The 20,295-nt window shown below is 45.7% G+C and overlaps 1 protein-coding gene across 2 annotated transcripts in view; it reads right to left on the bottom strand.

Moving 5' to 3' along the window:
- Positions 1 to 20,295, bottom strand: part of LOC122811983 (sarcoplasmic/endoplasmic reticulum calcium ATPase 2-like) — a 1,984,788-nt gene that overhangs the window by 1,494,797 nt on the left and 469,696 nt on the right. For both annotated transcript variants that reach the window (XM_044084186.1, XM_044084187.1), the window contains exon 4: positions 17,350 to 17,432. In XM_044084186.1, coding sequence (XP_043940121.1) covers positions 17,350 to 17,432 — 83 coding nt within the window. The remainder of the gene's footprint in view (positions 1 to 17,349; positions 17,433 to 20,295) is intronic.

The following is a 20,295-nucleotide window of genomic DNA, read 5'->3' as shown; positions in this document are numbered from 1 at the left end:
GGCTTGAGATGTCATATCCACTGACTGGGACTGGATAAAATTCAGATGCAGATAAGGTTGGAAACTGGGGCCGAAGAAGAGCTAGTTCAGTCTCTTTTGAAACAGGTGGAGTCAACAAAGTTCTTAGGGTTTTCAGCCTTAGTTGGCCCTTTAAGACCGAAACTGAATATTTTTTCCTCTCTCTTCTTTAATTGTTAGCTTTTCTTTTTCTTTATATTTTTCCTTTTAACCTTTACTGCCCTTCTCTCTCTCACTCAATCCTTTCTTTTCTCCACTAACTTTGAAGGAGATGAAGTAGAAGACACAGAAAAAGAAGTTGTCACATCAGCTGGTAATAAACCTTTCAGGACCAATTTGGCCCCACAAACGCCCATGACTCGTAGGCCAAACAAGTCTGGTAATCAGTAAAAAAAGATGCCAGCGCCCAAGACAGTAGATACACCTGTTGTTTGCATCGGGGGGGGGGGGGGTATTTTGCCCACACTCCACACAGTTTTGAAATCTCAAGGCCTTGTGTTTTTGTCCACGGTGAGAAAAAGCAGTTAAACAAGCACTAACAGGGAAAAATTACCTATACCTGGCACAACCACTACACACACACACACACACACACACACACACACACACACACACACACACACACACACACACACACACACACACACACACACACACACACACACACACACACACACACCAATTTGTAATGCTCAAAGGAAGAAAGATATAAAAAAAAAAGATAACAGATTTTTTTTAAAAGTCTGAGGAGAGGTACAAAGGATAAAGAACCACCAAAAAGGCAGAGCACCAAGTGTTTGAAAGATCTATTAGCTAAAGGGAAGAACACCTGACCTGATAACCATTACAAAAATAATAAGGGGAGAATTAGAAGTTATGTACTCACCATAACGTTCCATCTGAGTAGGTGTATTCATTTGTCTGCAACCTGTGGGTTATGGATCCGATATCGGATCCGAACCGGCATGGTTTTCCAGCTATGGATCCAAGCTCTCAGCTCCTCCCCTCACCCATAATGCCCTGCTCTACCCTCATGACCTCAGATCGGTTGCCAAAGAGGTTGCCAACAACACCCTGAAAAGGGTAACATAGAATATGCAGGAAACTGAAAGGCCAGGGGATATGAGGAGTTGCAGACAAATGAATACACCTACTCAGATGGAACGTTATGGTGAGTACATAACTTCTAAATCTGAAGTAGGATATTCATTTGTCTGCAACCTGTGGGACAGAGTCCCCAGCTACCTGAATCTTGGGCGCCATCATGGAAGGATATTCGAGCAACGCTGAGCCAAAGGATGCTCTACCCTAGATGCAAGATCCAACTTATAGTGGGAAATAAAAGTATGAGATGAAGCCCACATGGCTGCTGCACAAATATCATCTAGAGGAATCCTAGCCTTGAAGGCTGCCGAGGTAGATACTGACCGGGTTGAATGGGCATGAACACCTCGTGCTGGCCTTCCTGAAGCTTGATAAGCCAATAAGATGCACTGTGAAATCCAGCGGACAGAGAAACTTTAGAAATTGGCTTGCCCAAATTAAATTTTGCAAAGGAAATAAACAACTGGTCGGATTGCCTATGACCAGCCGTCCTGTTTAGATAAAATCTAAGTTGCCTGTGAACATCTAATGAGTGAAGCTTATATTCACCTTTGTTTTCATATTTAGGAAGAAAACAGGGAGGTTAATGGATTGATTGATGTTTACTTTAGGAAGAAAAGACGGGTTGGTCCTGAGGTAGACACGGTCCGGATGAAATACCAAGTAAGGAGGTTTAGCTGATAATGCTTGAAGCTCAGAAACTCTCTTTGCCGATGTAATGGCTACCAAAAGGCTGTCTTGTAGGACAAGAATTTGAGATCCACCATTCAAGGCCTGTAGAACCAGAGAGAGGTCCCAAGGAGGAACCGCTTGTTTTACAGGGGCCTGAGAAGAAAAGTACCTTTAAGCAAAATTTTACACAATTTGGCTGACATAAGCGGATTAGAGTCATGGTCAATGTCATAATGAGAGATTGCCGCTAGTTGTACTTTGACTGTGGAACTGCTGGCACCATCGCTAAAAGAGTGGTTAGAAAGTCAAGCACTAATGGAAGAGGAACCGAAGGGATTCAGGCCCTAGTGGACGGTTTATGAGCTGCCACCAGAATTGCCTTAACAGGTGAAGTCCTGATCAAGAGTGGAACTGGAGCAGCCAAGCCGTCAGCTTCAGGTTGTCCAGATTCGGAGGAGGTATGCAGGATGGATGGGATATCAGATCCGAATGGGATCTAGAATCCAAGGAGGATTCACCGAGTGAGACCTTAGGAAGGGGAACCAGATCTGTCGAGGCCAAACGGAGCAATGAGAATCATTCTGCAACCCACCGAGGCTTTCTGAAGAACTTGGAGCATCAGAGGCAAGGGTGGATAAGCATACAGAAGACCGGTGGCCAAGCATGCACCAGTTGGGAACCTCCGAGGAGGTATCAGCCAAAACTGTCGCGACTTGGTGTTTGAGGGAGAGGCAAAATGAAGGAGTTCCCCACACAATTGAGAGACCATAAGGGGTCAGAATGGTGCGACTGAGCTTGTCCGCTAGGATGTTGGACCGACCCGAATGCGTTGCTATTAGAAAGCGGTTGGTGGAGATTGCCCATTCCCAAACTCTCATGGCTTAAAGAGGGTAAGACCTTTGCTTGTTGATGTACCAGACCACAGACATGTTGTCGGGAAGAAAGTCCTGAAGAAGAGCACTGCTCTCATCTCTAGAACGCTGATATGCAGTAAGGTCTCTGAATCGCCCCACGCGCCTTGGACGGTCCGCCGAAGTGCCCCCACCCGAGACGGAGGCGCCCCGTGGTCCGTGGGGCGAGGGGGGGAAGCACAAAAAATGGGCCCCCTGTGGAGATCCGGGAGTGAAGCCACCACAAGAGGGACCGCTGGTAAGCCTTGCTGATCGCAATGGGATGATGCATGGGAGAGCAAGGTATGACCACTGTACTAAGAGCGCCCACTGTAGAATGGCCTGGCAAGAGGAAGAAGTGCTATAGCAGATGCCATGGACCCTAGAGCCTCAGGACCAACTCCGCCAGAACAGAACTTGAGTGGAGAATGGCCCGCACCTGGAGCTGCAGATTTTGAACTCTGTCCGCAGTGAGGAAGGCTCGACTCCTCTGTAGTCCAGCCTGGCCCCTATAAAATCTAAGAGCTGTGTGGGCTCAGGTTGATTTCTTTGTATTTATTGTAATGCCCAGAAAAGGAGCAAGATGGAGAAAGGAGTCTCGCCAATAAAAGTAGATGCCTTGTTGGGGTAAGAAGCCAGTCGTCCAGGAAAGACCTGCACCCCTGAAGCCTCAGGTGGGCCGCTACCACTGCTAATACTTTGGTGAACACCCTGGGGCTGTGGTGAGACCAAAGGGAAGGACCCGAACTGGTAGTGACTGGCTCGGAGGAACCTCCTGGAGCGCCTGTCCATCAGGATGTGGTAGTACCGCCCTGAGGTCTATCGAGCACATCCAGTGATTTTCTCCCAGAAGGGGAGAATAGATTGCAGAGTGACCATTCGAATTTTTCTTTGGGGACTGCCAGATTCAAGAGAGAGAGGTCTAGGATTGGTCTTAGTTCCCCGCCTTCTTTGGCACTAAAAGAACCTGAGAACCCTGATCCGATCTGGTCTGGGGGACGGGCTGGATGGCTCTTTTCTTTAGCAGATGGCCAATTTCTTAAAGCGGCCCCCGCTGACCGGGTGGGACGCCTGGGAGGGACTTCAACTTTGGAAGGTGAAGGAAAGGGATGCGATATCCTCTGGATATGATTTGGAGAACCCAGCGGTCTGATGTTATGGACTCCCATGCCGCTAGGTGCCTCGGCGCCCCCGACTGCCTCCAGAGTGGAGAGTCGGGCAACCTCAGTTTGCAGCGCTGGGCCGCTCAGAGAAAGGTTCCCTGGACCTGGGAGCCCCTCTGCCTCTAGGGTGGCGCCCTCCTGTCCTCCTCTGCCACGGAAGGACTGGTTGTCCGAGCAGGCTGGGACTAACCACATCTTCTTCTGACCCTTTTGGTTCCTAGAGTAGGGCCTCTGGGGTGCAGAGAAGCGATTTCCGATGGCAGACAGCCCTTTCCGTCCCCTTCTCGCTGGGTCGTCAACGCTATTAACGGTTTTGCCAAAGAGAGCAGAACCATCAAAGGGCGCTCAAGAATGACGCTTTGAAGGGCTCAGAAAAAAGCTTGACGGAGCCAGGCCTGACGCCTAGTGACTAGGCTCAAGCCTTCTGCTCCTAGGCGCCTTCCGTAGCGTGGGAGAGTAGCGAGGTATTATAGTAACTGACGCAGAACCCTGTCCCTCTTACGAGAAGGTCGCTGAACTAAACATCCATGGACTGAGGGACTCTCCTGAGCCAGTTCCTTCTTGGTGGCCGCCAACATGGCATTCCACGGAGGCCCCTTACTCCAATGGGCATGGTCGGACGGTGGGCTAAGGATCCCATCGGGCCTCTTAGGAATTGGCTCCACGGTGTCAGTTCTTCCACGCCCTGGTGGTAATTGGTCCACTTCGTCCGTCTCTCCCCCACTGGTGGTAATGAGGTCCACCAGGGGTCGGCAGGAGGGGACACCCAAGAGGTAGACGGGGCCCTTCAAATGCCTCCAAGAACACGGACTTCGCCAGAGGAAGACTTGGGCAGACCACATTTCCATGATGTCTCCAAATGAGACATCCTCGGGGTGATCGGCGCACCTACCCCCCCGCCGGCTGCTCGTTTTTGCCGCTCCAACCCGATAGCGGGGGGGAGAAGAGCAATAGGTTTGAAAAGGGTGAAAATTGGAGCCGGGGCCGAGACCGAGAAGACTGAGCCGACAACGGAGCCGGGGAGGCTCGCTGGCTTGGCGGAACAGAGGTCTCTGCCGCCCGCCGCCAGAAGCTTCTCTCCTCCTTTTTTTTAGCGTCATCCTCCTCCAACCAGAAACGGGAGGTTGAGTCCCAGGAGGAGGAGGGGTGGGTGCGGGGGAGGAACGCACGGCACGGTTACGACCGGGAGAGCGAGGTCGGAGCCGAAGTCCGGGTAAAAGGCCCCAACACACAAAGGGACCTCGCTCCTTCAGTGCCCTGGGGTCGAACCCTGCGCAGATGGAGCATCCAGATGTGAGGTGTCAACCCCAGGCATGACACACACAGGGAGTGTGGCCATCAGCTGGAAAGCTATGGCCACACTCGAGCATTTAGAAAATATAGATTTGGGCTGTTCAGCCATCCCAATCTATAAACAAGTTACTAAACTAAAGTAACTAAACAATATACACACACAGGCCCAACACATACACTAACCAACAGCGGAGGGAAAGGGAAAAAAAAAACTCTATTCTAAAGTAAAATATCAAAGGGGAAGGGGGGGAACAAAACATGAAAAAAAAAAAAAAAACTTCAAAATTTTATATTAACAGTTAGTAAAACTAGCACTTAGCTGAGAGCTATAGACCAACCCAGTCACACCATGCGCAAAATGAGATCTGAGGTCATGAGGGGTAGAGCAGGGCATTATGGGTGAGGGGAGGAGCTGAGAGCTTGATCCATAGTTGAAAACCATGTCGGGTTCGATCCGATATCGGATCCATAACCCACAGGTTGCAGACAAATTAATATCCTACTTCAGATTAATAGTAAAAAAATACTTGAATTATAGTAAGAAATATCTACTTAACTCACTAAATGCACTAAGCCTCATACAGCACATCTGCCACAGGAAGCTGCAAATGAGATCTGAGGAGCTTTAGCCAAGCAGTTCATTGTGGAGACTCGGAGCTTGAAGATTCAAAGGCTTACAGCTGTCAGAGTAAGACCCAAACACCCATATGTTGGGACAGATAAAAAAAAAAACAACAAGGGATCTAACTGTCCGGATACCATGCAACTCTCTCCCCTCCCTGCCTGTGAAAAGGAGGGAAAGAACTGAGAGAAGCTTCAGTTATGCTTTCTCAGATACCCATGTACATCCAGGAAATACATTACCCTTTTCTCTCTCTTTTGAGGACTGGGAAAGTTGACAGGTAGTTGAATGGTCTGTTGGAGGACAAGCTCCATGACTACATTTGGCATAAAGGAGGTGTTTATCCAAGACTGACCTTGTTCTTGTGGAAGACTAAAAATGGTGTATTACACACATCAAGGCTTTAATTCTGATACTCTTCTTACAGATATGAGGGCTACCAACAAGGCTGTCTTCCAAATAAAAAAATTGAGAGGAACTGTGCTGCAAGATTAAGAGTTACTGGGTCAGTTTTTCAGTGTATACTTCAGGTCACATGGAGAAGCCATCTTTCTTCTGGGAGGTCTAAGATGTAGGACTCCTTTCAGAAAGCATTAAAACGTAACAAGAGTATGCCATGGGGTTTCAGGGGCTGGCAGACTGAAAAGGCTGAAAGATGCATTTAAACAGAAGCACACTCTAAGCCTGAAATAAACAGCCCACTTGCATATTGCAAGATCAGATCAAACGCACCAGTGATGTGATGGGGTCTTGATTCCTTTTACGGCACCATGAGAATAGCTCCTTTTCTAGTGCAGTGCTTCCCAGTTTCCTTAAGTATGATAATAAGCACATCCTCAAACTGATGCCTGAAGGGCAGAAAAGTCATATCATCCAGCTGTGAGCTGCAAAGCCTAAATGTTGGTGTGGATGAGAGACTCTACTTGTTCTGAGACAGAAGATCCATTTTCAGAATTAGCATTTAATGTTTCTCCCTGGATAGTTCCACAAAGAAAAAGAAAAAGAAGTTATGTACTCAACATAACGTTCCATCTGAGTAGTTGTACTTCAATTGTCTTCAACCTGTGGGTTACGAATCCATATCAGATCTGAGCCAGCAACTTTTACTAGCTTCTGCTCCACGCTCCTCCCCTTACCCATACTACAACTCCACTGCCTTCCATCCCCAGATCGAGTTTACTGAACTTATACTGATAACCCAACCTGAAAAATTTACTTATGACCTATATTGCCACCCGTAGGCTGATCATATGTCAAGGTCTGGGAGAAGGAGGGAGGGACAGTTGAAGACAAATTAAGTACAACTACTCAGATGGAATGTTATGGTGAGTACATAACTTCTTTATCTGAAGTAGTTTACTTCATTTGGTCTTCAACCTGTGGGACAAAGTCCCCAGCTACTAAACTCCTGGCAGGCCCTCATGGAAGGATATTCCGGAGCACCGCGGAACCAAAGGATGCTCTCCTTCTGGGAGTCGAATCCAATTTGTAATGAGAAATAAACATATGAGATGAGGACCAAGAAGGTGCAGAACAAATATCATCCAAAGACCCTCTAGACCAAAAGGCCGCAGACGTAGCCATAGACCTAGTGGAATGAGCTTTCACCTGACCTGGATGACACATGCCTCTGTCCTTACAGACCTGCAGGATGCAAGAAGAAATCCATCTAGCTATAGTGACCTTAGAGATAGGTTTCCCCCAAAAAGGGCTTATAGAAGGACACAAACAATTGATCAGATTTACGGAAATTTTTTGTCCTGTGTAAATAGAACCATAATTGTCTATGAACATCCAACATGTACAGTTTGTATTCCATCTTGCTAGTAAAATTAGGAAAAAACACAGACAAATTGTCATGCCACCTTAGGAAGAAAGGATGGATTGGTTCGAAGGGAAACCCTACCTTTGTGAAAAATCATGTAAGGAATTTTTATGGACAAGGCCTGTAATTCTGAAACCCTTTTGGCAGAGGTAATAGCCACCAGAAAAGCTGATTTCCAAGATAAAAATTTCAGATCTGCAGTTGCGGCAGGCTCGAAAAGTGGAGCGACCAAAGCTTGAAGAACCATAGTAAGGCCCCATGGGGGAACAGGATCTTTGACCGGGGGGCGTAACAAAAAGGTGCCTTTAATAAAGGCTTTACACAGTCTGGAAGAAGCTAAAGAGGCAGAATTCTCACCCACATGAAAATGAGAGAAGGCAGCTAACTGAACCTTGACAGTAAAAGAACTAGCTCGGTGTTGAAAAATATCAACTAGAAAATCAAGAATGGTGGAAATAGGAGCCGTGAAAGGGTCTAAACTCCTTTGAGAGGCCCAAAAGGAAAAACGTTTCCACTTGCTGCAATAAACCTTCTGGTCTAAGACTTATGAGCAGCCACCACAACAGATCTAACTGAGGATAGTCCAGGAGTCCTAACAATCATGGGAACTGGAGCACCCAAGCTGTGAGCTTCAGGCTGTCCAGATTCGGATGAGGCACCCCCGAAGGGTGTGAAATTAGATCCTGAATGGGATTTAAGATACAAGGCGGAGCCAAAAGGTGAGACCAAAGGAAGGGAAACCATACCCGGTGAGGTCAGAACGGGGCAAAGAGGATCACTTTGCTCTCTAGTTGAGCTTTCTGTAGAAACCTCAGAATGATAGGTACTGGCGGGTAAGCATACAGAAGACCGGGAGGCTAAGCATGAACTAGAGCATCTCTGGGGGACTCCCCTGGCAGGGGGTTCAGAGCGAAAAACTTGCTGCACTTCGCGTTGGAAGGAGATGCGAAGAAATCGCAGCAAAGTTGACCCCACTCACTGAAGATCTGTTCCGCTACTGACAGATTCAAAGACCACTCGTAAGGTATCAGAATGGTCTGACTTAGCCTGTCCGCTAGGATGCTGGACCGTCCCGGAATGCGCATTGCGATGAGAAAGTGATCGGTTGAGATCGCCCATTCCCACACTCTCATGGCCTTGCGACAAAGGGGGTAAGATCTGGTCCCAACCAGTTTGTTGATATACCAGACCAGTGACATGTCTGGCTGAACAGCAATCATTCCCACAGGAAGAAAGGCATGAAGGGCCTGCAACGCCAGAAGGACCGCCCTCATCTCTAGGACATTTATGTGCAAACTGGTCTCTATGGGGACCACAGGCCTTGGACTGTACTGCCCAAACAATGCCTCCCCCACCCAAGTTTGGAGGCATCCGTGGTCACTGCGGCTTGGGCCGGGGCTGGAACAAAAGGTCGTCCCTCCAAAATGTCCAGAGAGCACATCCACCATAAGAGGGATGACAAACAGACTCGATGGAATTGAACTGGGTGGCAGTATGCATCTATGCATCTGGCACTTGGGGCCAGAAATCAGAAATTGTCAGACACACCATACCAGATTGCACTTCTGGATTGAGAGTCAAGTCAACTTCAAACAATCCAGGCAAGAAACTGGGAAGAAGGTCTCTGAGGACCTGAGGGCAAAACTACTAAAACATCTGCTGTGGGACAGCAGGCAGATGGGTTTGAGTCTTCCTGTGCCATCTTCTGCATCTTGTGGAGGAAGGCCTTCTGACAAGGGGAGTACAGAAGTGACCCTGAATACCCTTTGTTTCTGCAGTATGCTACTTGATATACAGGCTCTCTGTGAAAACCCTAGTATTATACATCCAACTTAACAAGGAGGAACAGGCAGCAGGAGCAGAATGCATCAAACCTGAGGAGTCCCTCCAAAATGTCCGGAGAGCACATCCACCATAAGAGGGATGACAAACAGACTCGATGGAATTGAACTGGGTAAGTCAATGGCAGTTCCAACAGGGACCACTGTACAGCTAGAGTCCACTGTAGAATTTTCATGTGCAATCGGGCACACAGGAGAAGAGTTATGGTCGCTGCCATTGAGTCTAAAGCCCTCAGCACCGATTCCACCGTTGGGAGATGAGAGTGGCAGATCAGGGAGACATGCATCCTCAGGTTTTGAACTCTCTCGAGGTCAGGAAGACTTTGCACTGAAGAGTATCTATCCTGGCACCAATGTAGTCTATCACCTGTACAGGATCTAGGAGAGATTTGGATGCATTGATTGTGATCCCCAAACACAGGGCAAATGTCAGGAAATAATCCCTGGTTTGGGAGAGTAGACGCCTGTTGGGAGCAGTGAGGAGCCAATCATCCAGGTACGGATAGACCTGAATCCCCTAAGCCTCAGGTGAGCCGCTACCACCGACATCACTTTGGTAAACACCCTGGGGGCTGTGGTGAGACCAAAGGGTAGGGTGCGAAATTAGTAGTGATCGACTCCTAGCCAGAAAAGGAGGAACCTCCTGGAGCCTCTGTGCATTTGTATGTGATAGTAAGCATCTTGGAGGTCTAACGAGCACATCCAATCTCTCTCTTGCAGGTATGGCATGTTGGACTGTAAATGTGACTATCCAGAACTTCTCTTTGGCAACTGACAGGTTCAGGGTAGACAGGTCCAGAATAGGCCTCAAGTCCCCCATTTTCTTTGGCATCAAAGAGAACCTGGAGTAGAAGCCGATCCGGACTGATCTGGGGGGGACGGTTTCAAACACTCGTTTTTCTAGCAGCTTGGAAATTTCCTGTGCTGCTGCCTCCCTTTGCGTGGGTGATACATCCAGGAGGTGTCTGGGAGATTTGGGGGAACCCACGAAGGGGATAGAGTATCCTCTGGATATGATCTGAAGCACCCAGCGGTCCATTTTTATGGACTCCCATGCCATTAGGTGCAAGGACAACTGTCCCCTGACTGCCTCCAGAGTAAAGCAGTTGGGCAGCCCCTCAGGGTTGCTTCCTGGGTCTGTCCGAGAAAGGTTCTCGAGCACCAAAATTCCCTGGACCCCCTCTGGCTCTGGGCCGGCATCCATTCTGTCCCCCTCTGCCTCTGGAGGAAGAAGAGCCTCGAGTGTCCAGGGGATACTGTGACTTCCGGAACCACATCTTCTTTTACCCTCTCTGGTTCTGGGAAAAGGACCTTTGAGGGTTAGAGAAGCAGATCCCGACAGCAGACAGTGTCTTCCAGACCTTCTCACTCTGGACTAGTGTCTCTGACTGTCTTACCAAAGAGTATAGAGCTGTCATAAGGGGCACTGGCAAAGGACACCTTGAAGGATTCCAAAAATTGACATAACCTGAGCCAAGAGTTGCACCTCATGGACACGCTGGATCCAGCCGCCCTAAGCGTTCCTTCCGTAGCATGTGAAAGGACTCGCATGGATGTGTTAGATATTGCTTTTAAAGTGGCCATCCTCGTGGAGAACGAAGCCTGGTCCTCCTGCGACATGGACTTGGGGGGAGACTCCTCCAGCTCCTTTACCAGGTCTGGTGACATGGGCCAGGTAGTTCAGCGCCCTAATAGAAAAAATAGCTGAAGTGTAAATCCGCTTCCCTAGGTGGTCCATGATCTGTGACTCTTGGTCAGGAGGATGGACCGAGGAACTCTACTGAGCAAGTTCCTTCTTAGTGGCTGCTGCTACCACCATAGCGTCTATGGGGAGGCCTTCTTTCAGAGACCAGCATGGAACAAGGGCTCCCCATAGACCAACCTCGGATCCGAATACTCCGAACCCGAAGGTCAGATCGGAAAAGGTGATATAGGCTGGAAAAAAGGAAGCAAGCTCCCCCCACCTGAGGGGGGGGGGGCTGGCAAGACCCCCATCTGGATCGGAGTACCGATAAACCTCCTCATCATTTTATCCAGATCAATATCAGACAAGGACTGGGTGGACCTCGACGAGGCCACTGATTCTGACCTTGTGGGTCGGGGCACCAAGGTCCGAGAAGCTGAACATATCTCATCCGGCTCCGGGGAGAACCTCTGAGATTGGAACCGAGGGGAGTCACGGATCCGTGGTGTTTTTGCAGGTGAAGCGAGGCCCGGAGACCACTCTTTTCCCTCGCCTTCGACTCTCTCCCCTCTCTACTCGTTTTCTGCTCCGCTGCTATAGGCTTTAGTACAGGAGGCTCCCTCCCAGCCTGGGAGGGAGGAGCAGCCAGGGGAAGAGAGGAAGGACAGATGGCCACAGCAGCCACTGTGACCGAAGCCGGAGATGAGGAAACAGTCTCTGAAGGGGGAAGAAGGCCTTTGAGGGCCAACTTGGCCTTCCTATCTTTAATGGCGCGAGGTGTTGAAGCCCGCACATATAACGCAGTCCACATTCAGATGGGCCACGCCCAAGTACATAACACACAGAGTGTGGCCATCCACAGGGGATAATTTATGGCCACATTCAGTGCAACACTTGAAAACGAGCTTTTCAGCCATACTGCCTGTGTAGAAAGAGAACTTAAGAAAAAAAGGAAGTTTCTTTCTAACTGGGGTACACACACATCCACTCACCACACTCGTACACAGAAAACACTGAGGGGGGAGGGGAAGCAACAATCTATACAACAATACAAACTACTCTAACTATCCTAAAACTCTACAACTCGACGCACAAAGTGAGGAGAGGAAAAAGGGGACCTATACTAACACTAACAAATTTTAGAAGAAAAAAGATACTCAGAAAGGTTTACCCACTTGACTATGTTGGAGCTCAAGAGGATGCATAGCTATTCGCGGCAAACAAGATCTGGGGATGGAAGGCAGTGGAGGTGTATTATGGGTAAGGGGAGGAGTTTGGAGCTCGGAGCAGATGCTAGTAAAAGTTGCCGGCTCGGATCCGATACGGATCCGTAACCCACAGGTTGAAGACCAAATGAAGTAAACTACTTCAGATCTAGTACTACCTGGGACAAAAAAGGAAATATCAAGAGCAACTTTGGAGAGTTGGACAGAATGCATTAAAAGACTATCCATTTGAAGGAAAAAACATCCACAGCCCAAGAGTTATTGTATAGTGCTCTTGTGAAGAATTTCCTGAGATGTCTCTTGCTTGGAGTGGCAAAAAGGTCTATCCACTTGGTTCATTTGTATCAGCATTCTATCCCAGTTAATAAAGAGATAAAACAGAAAAAAGAACAGGAAAAAACAGATTATATCCATTTGTCTATCCACCTACCTATTTGCCTACCTCTGCAACACTCCACCAGTATACTAACTGAAGGAAGCCATCTTTAATATCCACTTGTGTGGTTCTGCCCTTTATTACTTGCTTAGTTGTCTGCCACTGAATTCAGATGAAACAAGATGTAGACTGCCTTTAGGATCGTCTGAGACCTTCTCCTAGGCAATCATGGCCAGCCTACACAAGGAGTATGATCATACCCCCCCCCCTGCTTGTTGCTGTACCACCCATGTACATATCCACCTTCTCATTAGTAGTACATTCTATGGTCATCTGTAGTACATCTTCTCTTCCAAACCAGCCTGAAGGGTTTGAGTGTCTGTGCCAAAGCTATTACCTCTTTCACATTTATATACAACCCCATGCCAGGCCTAAGGCATTTGCTGTCAGGACCTGTTTTGTGGTTCCTAAGTGAAAAGTGCACTGAGGTTCTTTCTGACCCGGGTGGACCACTACTCCAGTTCATGAGATATGTAGGAAATAAGAGGCATCTCTTCTACGGATGGACAGTGCTGGCTCCAAATGGATCTTGGGTACCACTTGAGTTTTCTAGTCTGCATCTTTGCAAGATGTACCATGGAGAACATAAAGCCATGCACCTCAGTGCCTTGAGGCGTTCAGTGTCTGAAACTTTCTTTTCCTGTGCCATCTTCTGGAAGTACTGCATCAAATGTTCCATTTTATCTTAGTGGAGGAAGGCCTTCTGACAAGGGGAGTACAGAAGTGACCCTGGAAATATCACTCTTTCTGAAATGGGTTGACCTGAGAATGTTTTAGGAAAATGCAAAGCTTTATCTATGTTGTTTAGTGACACTGCCCGAATGAGTCAGTGGTCCAGATAATGTGAATACCCTTTGTTCTGCAGTATGCTACTACTGGATACAGGCACTCTGTGAAAACCCTAGGCATTATACATCCAACTAACAAGGAGGAACAGGCAGCAGGAGCAGAATGCATCAAACCTGAGGAGGTGCATGCAGTCTTTATGAATGGGAATGTGAAGAAAGGCATCCTTAATATCCATCGTGACAATCAGGGACTGTGGAAAGAAGAAAGGCAGAACAGTATGTAATGTCAACATTTTGAATATGGCCACTTTGAGGTAGGTACTAAGTTTTGATTGGTCCAAGATGCGTCTCCAACGTCCTTTGTAATGGCCACCAAGCTGGGTAGGCACTGATTAACTCTTCCTGCAATTTTTTTAACACAGGTTGATTTGAAGGTTTGTATAGGGGGAAGGAGGTCAACACAGTCAGGGCTGTTTCCTAGTACTACAAAACCCTTGAAGTCTCCAGGCCTTCTCATGTAGTCTCCTTGCCTTTTTTCCTTTTCCTGCCCTATCTTTTCTTTGTCTGTAATATTAAGGGGCAGGTTTAAAGGCAGCAGCTTCTGCCACACCTGGGCATGGATAATGAAAGAGCTGCCTCAACACTCTGCATAGCTTTTTTTTTCCCCTTCCATTCTTCTGTTTACCTGAACATATCCCTGGGAAGTTCCAAAAGAGCAGCTGCTTCTCCATGGGTGCATTCAGGACCTGCACTTCGACATTCTCTGACAGGGGCTGTCTTTTTATGATTGAACTTATAGCTGTCATGCTGCATCATACCCACCCTTAACAGTGTTTATCCACCTGACTAGCAGTCTGGGTGAGTTTTAGTAGTTTTGCCCTCAGGTCCCTCTCAGAGACCTTCCCAGTTTTCTCTTGCCCTGGATTGTGAGTTCGGCTTGACTCAATCCAGAAGTGCAATCTGGTACTTGGTCTTGTGTGTCTGACAATTTCTGGCCCTGCAGGCAAAGTGCCAGATGCATACACCAACTTTCCAAACCTGTCTAGTACTCTGCTTTCTTTGTCATTTGAGAGAGAAATGGGAACAGGAACACTTTAGACTTTCTTTGCATCTACAGACACTACTGCTGGATCTGCCAAGGGGTTCTAATACAGGGAATTATGAGACTCCTAGACCCTATAAAATGTATCGCATTTCTTAAGGGCAGGTGATTGGGTATCTGGTTTCTTAGAGGCTGCAGGAAAAGCATCCTCCAGTGTCCCCAAAACAGGAAAGATAGCAACATTTTTAAGGACATATAGAACCAATAAATAAATTAAAATAACCCTTTTTGTGCATGTGATGCCTCCTTATCATTCTACTTAAAATGCCTTCTCATTCTGTAAATAGCGGCTCCAAATAAAATTTCCTATGTGGGTGAGCCAGAGAAAAAAGTGCCCTCTGTATTACTGTTGTACTCTCACGGGAAGGAAATCTGAGAACAATAATCGAAATCCTCCTCATCTCAGAGGGATCATCCTCTGACTTAAAAGAAAGGGGGAACCCTCCACTGTGATCAGATGGGACTCCAGACAGAGAGACCAGAGTCTGGCTGCTGGTTCTGTAAAGCCTGGAGATAGAAGATCCACTGTTCAGGAACAGCCTTGGGGGTGGTGGGTGGTAAGGACCCACTGGATATCTGAGCATCTGACATCTGCTGGGGACATAAGGCAGATGGGTTTGAGTCTCACCTTCTGAGTTCTTTTTAGATGGGTGTCCACCTTGAAGGTCTGAATTTCTGGATGGGGTTCATGGATTTCCACCACACAGCTAACAAAGTCCTCACCTACCAGAAGAGTGTGTGTGTGTGCTGACAGTACTTTCTCTCTAAGGTTATGATGTGCACTTTAGCCATGGATGCATACGATGGAACATCCATTCCAAAAGTAGAATAACGATCATTAGCTGTCTAGGATATGCCAGCTTACATTGATACGACAGTCTCCAAAGGGGTTTAGTCAGAGGCCTTTAGAGTTTGATATGTACACTCCAGAGGATGCAAACGTGCCTCACTGGGGCTTACATCTTCAAGCCAAGTTGGGATGCAGGATGCTGAAGCCACCTTACCCATATACCTATCCACCTTCTCATTAGACTACTACTACCCAGAAGGCATCACTGACTGAGGAAAAACTTCAACAGACTTGGTTAAGCCTGAAGCTTCTTCTAACCAAAATAATCTTGCCTGGAATGACAATTGATTATCACAGGTTAGTCCCTGACAATACATCCGAAACCTAGGTGAAATACATAAGGAGTGTGAATGTCTTTGTGTGGAATCTGCTTGCCCCTAGAACATCTACCTTTCTTAGGTCCTGACATTCCCTAATGAACAGTCAGATGTCAAACTTTAAGTATTTGACTACCCAAAATACAACACCTGTCACAGAAACAGTAATAGGATCAGTCTTCAACAGAATACTTGTCAGTTCTGAGCTCCAAAGGAGGCTGAATTACACAAGACTTTGAATGAAATGTTATTCGTGAATACAATGCAGACCATGGCAAGAAAGATCTAAAACAGCATGTGCAGACTTTCCTTAAAAGGGAGCGTCCTGACATCCTTGCCAGAAAATCCGCCACATCTGTCAGTAGAAGGGTACTGAACTCTGGAAGTCAGGCCAGACACTGGGCTTTCTGCAGCTAAGTCTCAGTATTCAGGACTCCTGCCACAGTGACCTAAACAAAGAACATCACAAATATACACATACATTCACACTCAGCATTCTGCAATCGCTGGCTATGCAAGCACATCAGCAAACTGTCATACAGCAAAATCTGCAAATGCACAGATGTAAACATAAAATATGCAGTAACACTTGCTCCTGTAAATGCAGCTCTTTAATAACAATGCCTGGAACATGCTGATCTCATAAAAGTATGTGATCTTTTCTCCATGCACCGCTACCACATACCCCATGTCTCCTCATTTTTCTGCTAATTTGTACAGTTAAAACTACCCTAATCAATATGTCCTCAAAAAAAAAAAAAAAACATGCCCTAGTTCTCTTTTTCTGGGCTTCTTTAACCATGTTCCTCCTGCAATTCTCATTACTGCTCATCCTTAAGGATGGTGTGTGACAAGGACTCGCTGGATATGTGAGCATTAGAGGAAGGGAACTGTTGAACCTTTCTTCCTTCCCTTCTATAGGCAGTTAAATGTGTACCTTTCAGTGGCACAACACACAAAGACTATGCACTCTGAGGGCACCAGCTGCCACCTCTGCCCTCTCTCAAGTAAGGAGAGTTGCCGCTAGGTGCTGTTATACACCCTCCCTCTGCAGTCCTGATGACAGCAATTTGTTCCCAAGATGCATTTTAGAGCAGCACAAGCATAAATGCAGACAGGGTACCAGTGAGCCAATAGGCAGCTGCACCAATCTGCATGCATACATTTGTTAAGGAACACAGCTAGGATACTTGCAGTATGCTTCAGACATCTGATGCACATTTTAAACTTCTGCCGGAGAAGGTTAGGACCCTTGTTTTGTCAAATGAAATCTACCTTACCCTCAGCAGCCCACCTTTTCTTCAAGTCCTCCCATTTCATATTTAATCTTAAATGCATGCAAAAGTTACTTAAAATATATGAACATAAACACACATGCATGCAATACACAAATACGTACATGGTGTCAGTTATGTCTACATACACTCAAACATGAGGACAGACATTAATGCAAACGGTTAAGGACACACACAAATCCTGATGTACACATGCAGCCCCCCATGTAATATTTCTACTTACAAAAGATATACACGCAGCTAATAACAGAATTCGGACCAGCAAATCTTCAAACTGCTCAAGTACTAGTTCCCAGAGTGACTTTCCTGTGGGAGTTAAATAAACAAGCAAATAAGAGTACATTAAGAGCCCAGCATTTGTAAATTAGCAAGCAAGTAATCAGGATCTGGCCTGATATCACAAAATTTATGAGAGAGAGAGATGCAAATTCAATAAAAAAGATTACCGAGTCACAAGTACAGAGAAGCACAGTGGTTATTGGTGGCTGAATACAAGACTTCTGACCAACAATGTATCTGTCAACAAACAATTTGCTTAAACACAAGAGCATCAACTTGGGAGGGGGAAAAATAGCTTTCTGAGCTGGGGCAAATTCTTTATACTTGCAACTCTAACTTCATGGTCACTGTAGATCAGGGGAAGTGAAATTCCCAAATGAGGCAAGCCTGGTTGACCAAACAAGATCTGCAATACCACTTTAGATTGTACAGGCACTGTAAAACTACTTGTCAAATAATTTTTCTTTTCTTATACTCTAGTACAGCTGTGTTATACTTTCTAACTCTAGGGTTCAGTCCTGGTCTTTAGTTCCCGTCTGTGCAGAATATACATGTTCTTTTCTTTTGTCTGCATGGGTTTCCACAGGCTACTCAAACTTTCCTATCAAAGACTTACTGCTCAGATTGACTGGATTATCCATAAACGAGCCACACATACTGTGACTCTATCCTTGCTGTCGTGGCTCCAAGTCTGGAAAGAGTCCACAAAGATTGTTTCACTTACTAGGTCATAAATAACAAATGCTCAAAAGGCTCAAAAACAAAGTGCACTGTTGCTCAATAACAGTATGAAAAACCTATTGAAAAATATCAGAAAGGTGGCATGCCATAGAAGCAATAAGGAACTCCAGAGCAGCCTATCAAAAAACAATACAAGACAGTGGGTAATACTGAAGAAGAATGTAGGACTTCTTGCAGATGAACTGCAGCATTAGATTTCAGCCTCTGGCAGCCTGATATTCCCTACTACTATATAACTAGAGACTGCAGCATATACAGACATTATAGCACATATGCCCCCAATATGAGAAAGTGCTAAAGTAGGTGCTCCTTTCCTACAAATTTCCATAATCATTAAAATCATACCACGAGCTTTCAACCTGCCTAACATGTGGCACTTATGATTGCACAATGCAAAAATTTAGATCAGACACACAATATTGGTGGTGAAGGCATCACATGTGTGCATGCAAGTTTTCAGGGGGAAAAAAGAAGGTACAGCAGGCGAGAAGAAACTTCATGCTGGCATCTATATGTAAGAAGTCAGACGACTGCTATACAAATGATAAACTAAGGTCACTGAAGGGTTGCATTTATGTAAAAACTGGGAGCAGGTCAGCAACTCTACTAAGAGATAATCTGAAGTTATTTTTCTGCACAAACTGTTTAAATCAGGACTTTTTTGCCAATGGATAATACTGGACAGGTATGCAGGACGATCTAACATATTTTGAAATGGCATGCAAACTGATTTTAGACAACTGGCGAACACAATATAATACAACAGTTTACAAACTGGGACTTACGTGTCTCAATCTACATAAAAGAATGCAGAAACTCGTGTTTCTCTAACAAAAACACTTTAAGGCTTAAAGACAGTCTTTAAGACAATCTAAATGTTTTACGAGACTCATTTATTTAAATTTCTGCTTTATCTTAACTCAGGGTCATAGGATAGCCAAGGTCTAGCCTGGTAAGGAAAAAAATGCACAGCACAAAATACCAATCCTGGACAGGATAGCAGTCCATCTCAGGGGAAAACTCATGTGCACTCTCTCACACAATTTACTTTTTGAGATCTCTCTTGAGATGAGATGGGGCAGCATTCCAGACAGAAGCAAACAGGAGAACCAAGTACTGAGAGACAAAACTAATTGCTGCACCACTCTGCTGCCCTATTTAAAAATCAAGGAAAAGTAGTTTACAGACTATGCTTTGAGCATATTACACAAAGCCTGTTAGTATGCTGCAAAAAGGAAAAAAAGTCACAAAATTATGCACCCCTAGATAAGGGGAATCTTCTTATGCTATTATAAAACAACTGGCAACTTATAAAGCAGTGGAATTTTATTCTGAAGTTAATATTCTTGATGATGCACAGATTTATATTATTGAATGCAATAGGCAAGCAAAGCATATGAGTGACTATATAGCTTACTGGCATCATATAAAATTCAATTAAAATAATTTTCAGATATTATTAAGACTTTGGAAAGCTACTTAAAAGCAAAATGATACATATTCAACAGAAGAAACTAAAGCACAGAATAAAATACATATGGCTATTTGAAAGAACTGAACATTTTAGCAACATTGTATGATAAAAGTATCTAAAAATAATAGTCATCAATCCCCTTTTTCTCCATTTTCTAAATGGGGTCAGAGTATCGTGTCACTTATCGCCATCTCTCCTTATTCAGTGCCACTCTCCTAGCTTCTTCGACACTCATGCCAGACTGTCACAGATATTCTCTCACATAATCCATCCACCTCTTTGCTGGATGCCCTTGTTTCCTCTTCCCGTCTGTCCCAAATCATCTTCATCAGATTGTCTTCTGTTTTCTTGCACATAATCGGTTTTCTTTGACTTTTTCTGCAATTGGAGCTACTTTTGCTTTGGCTCTTACAGTGGATATAAAAAGTGTACACATTCCTGTTAAAATGCCAGGTTTTTGTGATATAAAAAAATGAGACCACAATAAATAATTTCAAAATTTTTCCCACCTTTAATGTGACCTATAACCTGTACAATGCAATTGAAAAAAAAATCTGTTAGGGGAAAAATATAACAAAATAAAAAACGTACAATACGCTGGTTGCATAAATGTGCCCACCTTTAAACTAATACTTTGTTGTGTGTGCCCACTCAAACTAATACTTTGTTGAAGCA

This window comes from Protopterus annectens, chromosome 9.part0 (genome assembly GCF_019279795.1).
Source record: "Protopterus annectens isolate FY-2018-M chromosome 9.part0, PAN1.0, whole genome shotgun sequence".
Classification (NCBI taxonomy): domain Eukaryota; kingdom Metazoa; phylum Chordata; order Ceratodontiformes; family Protopteridae; genus Protopterus; species Protopterus annectens.
This window is presented reverse-complemented; position numbering and strand designations above follow the sequence as displayed.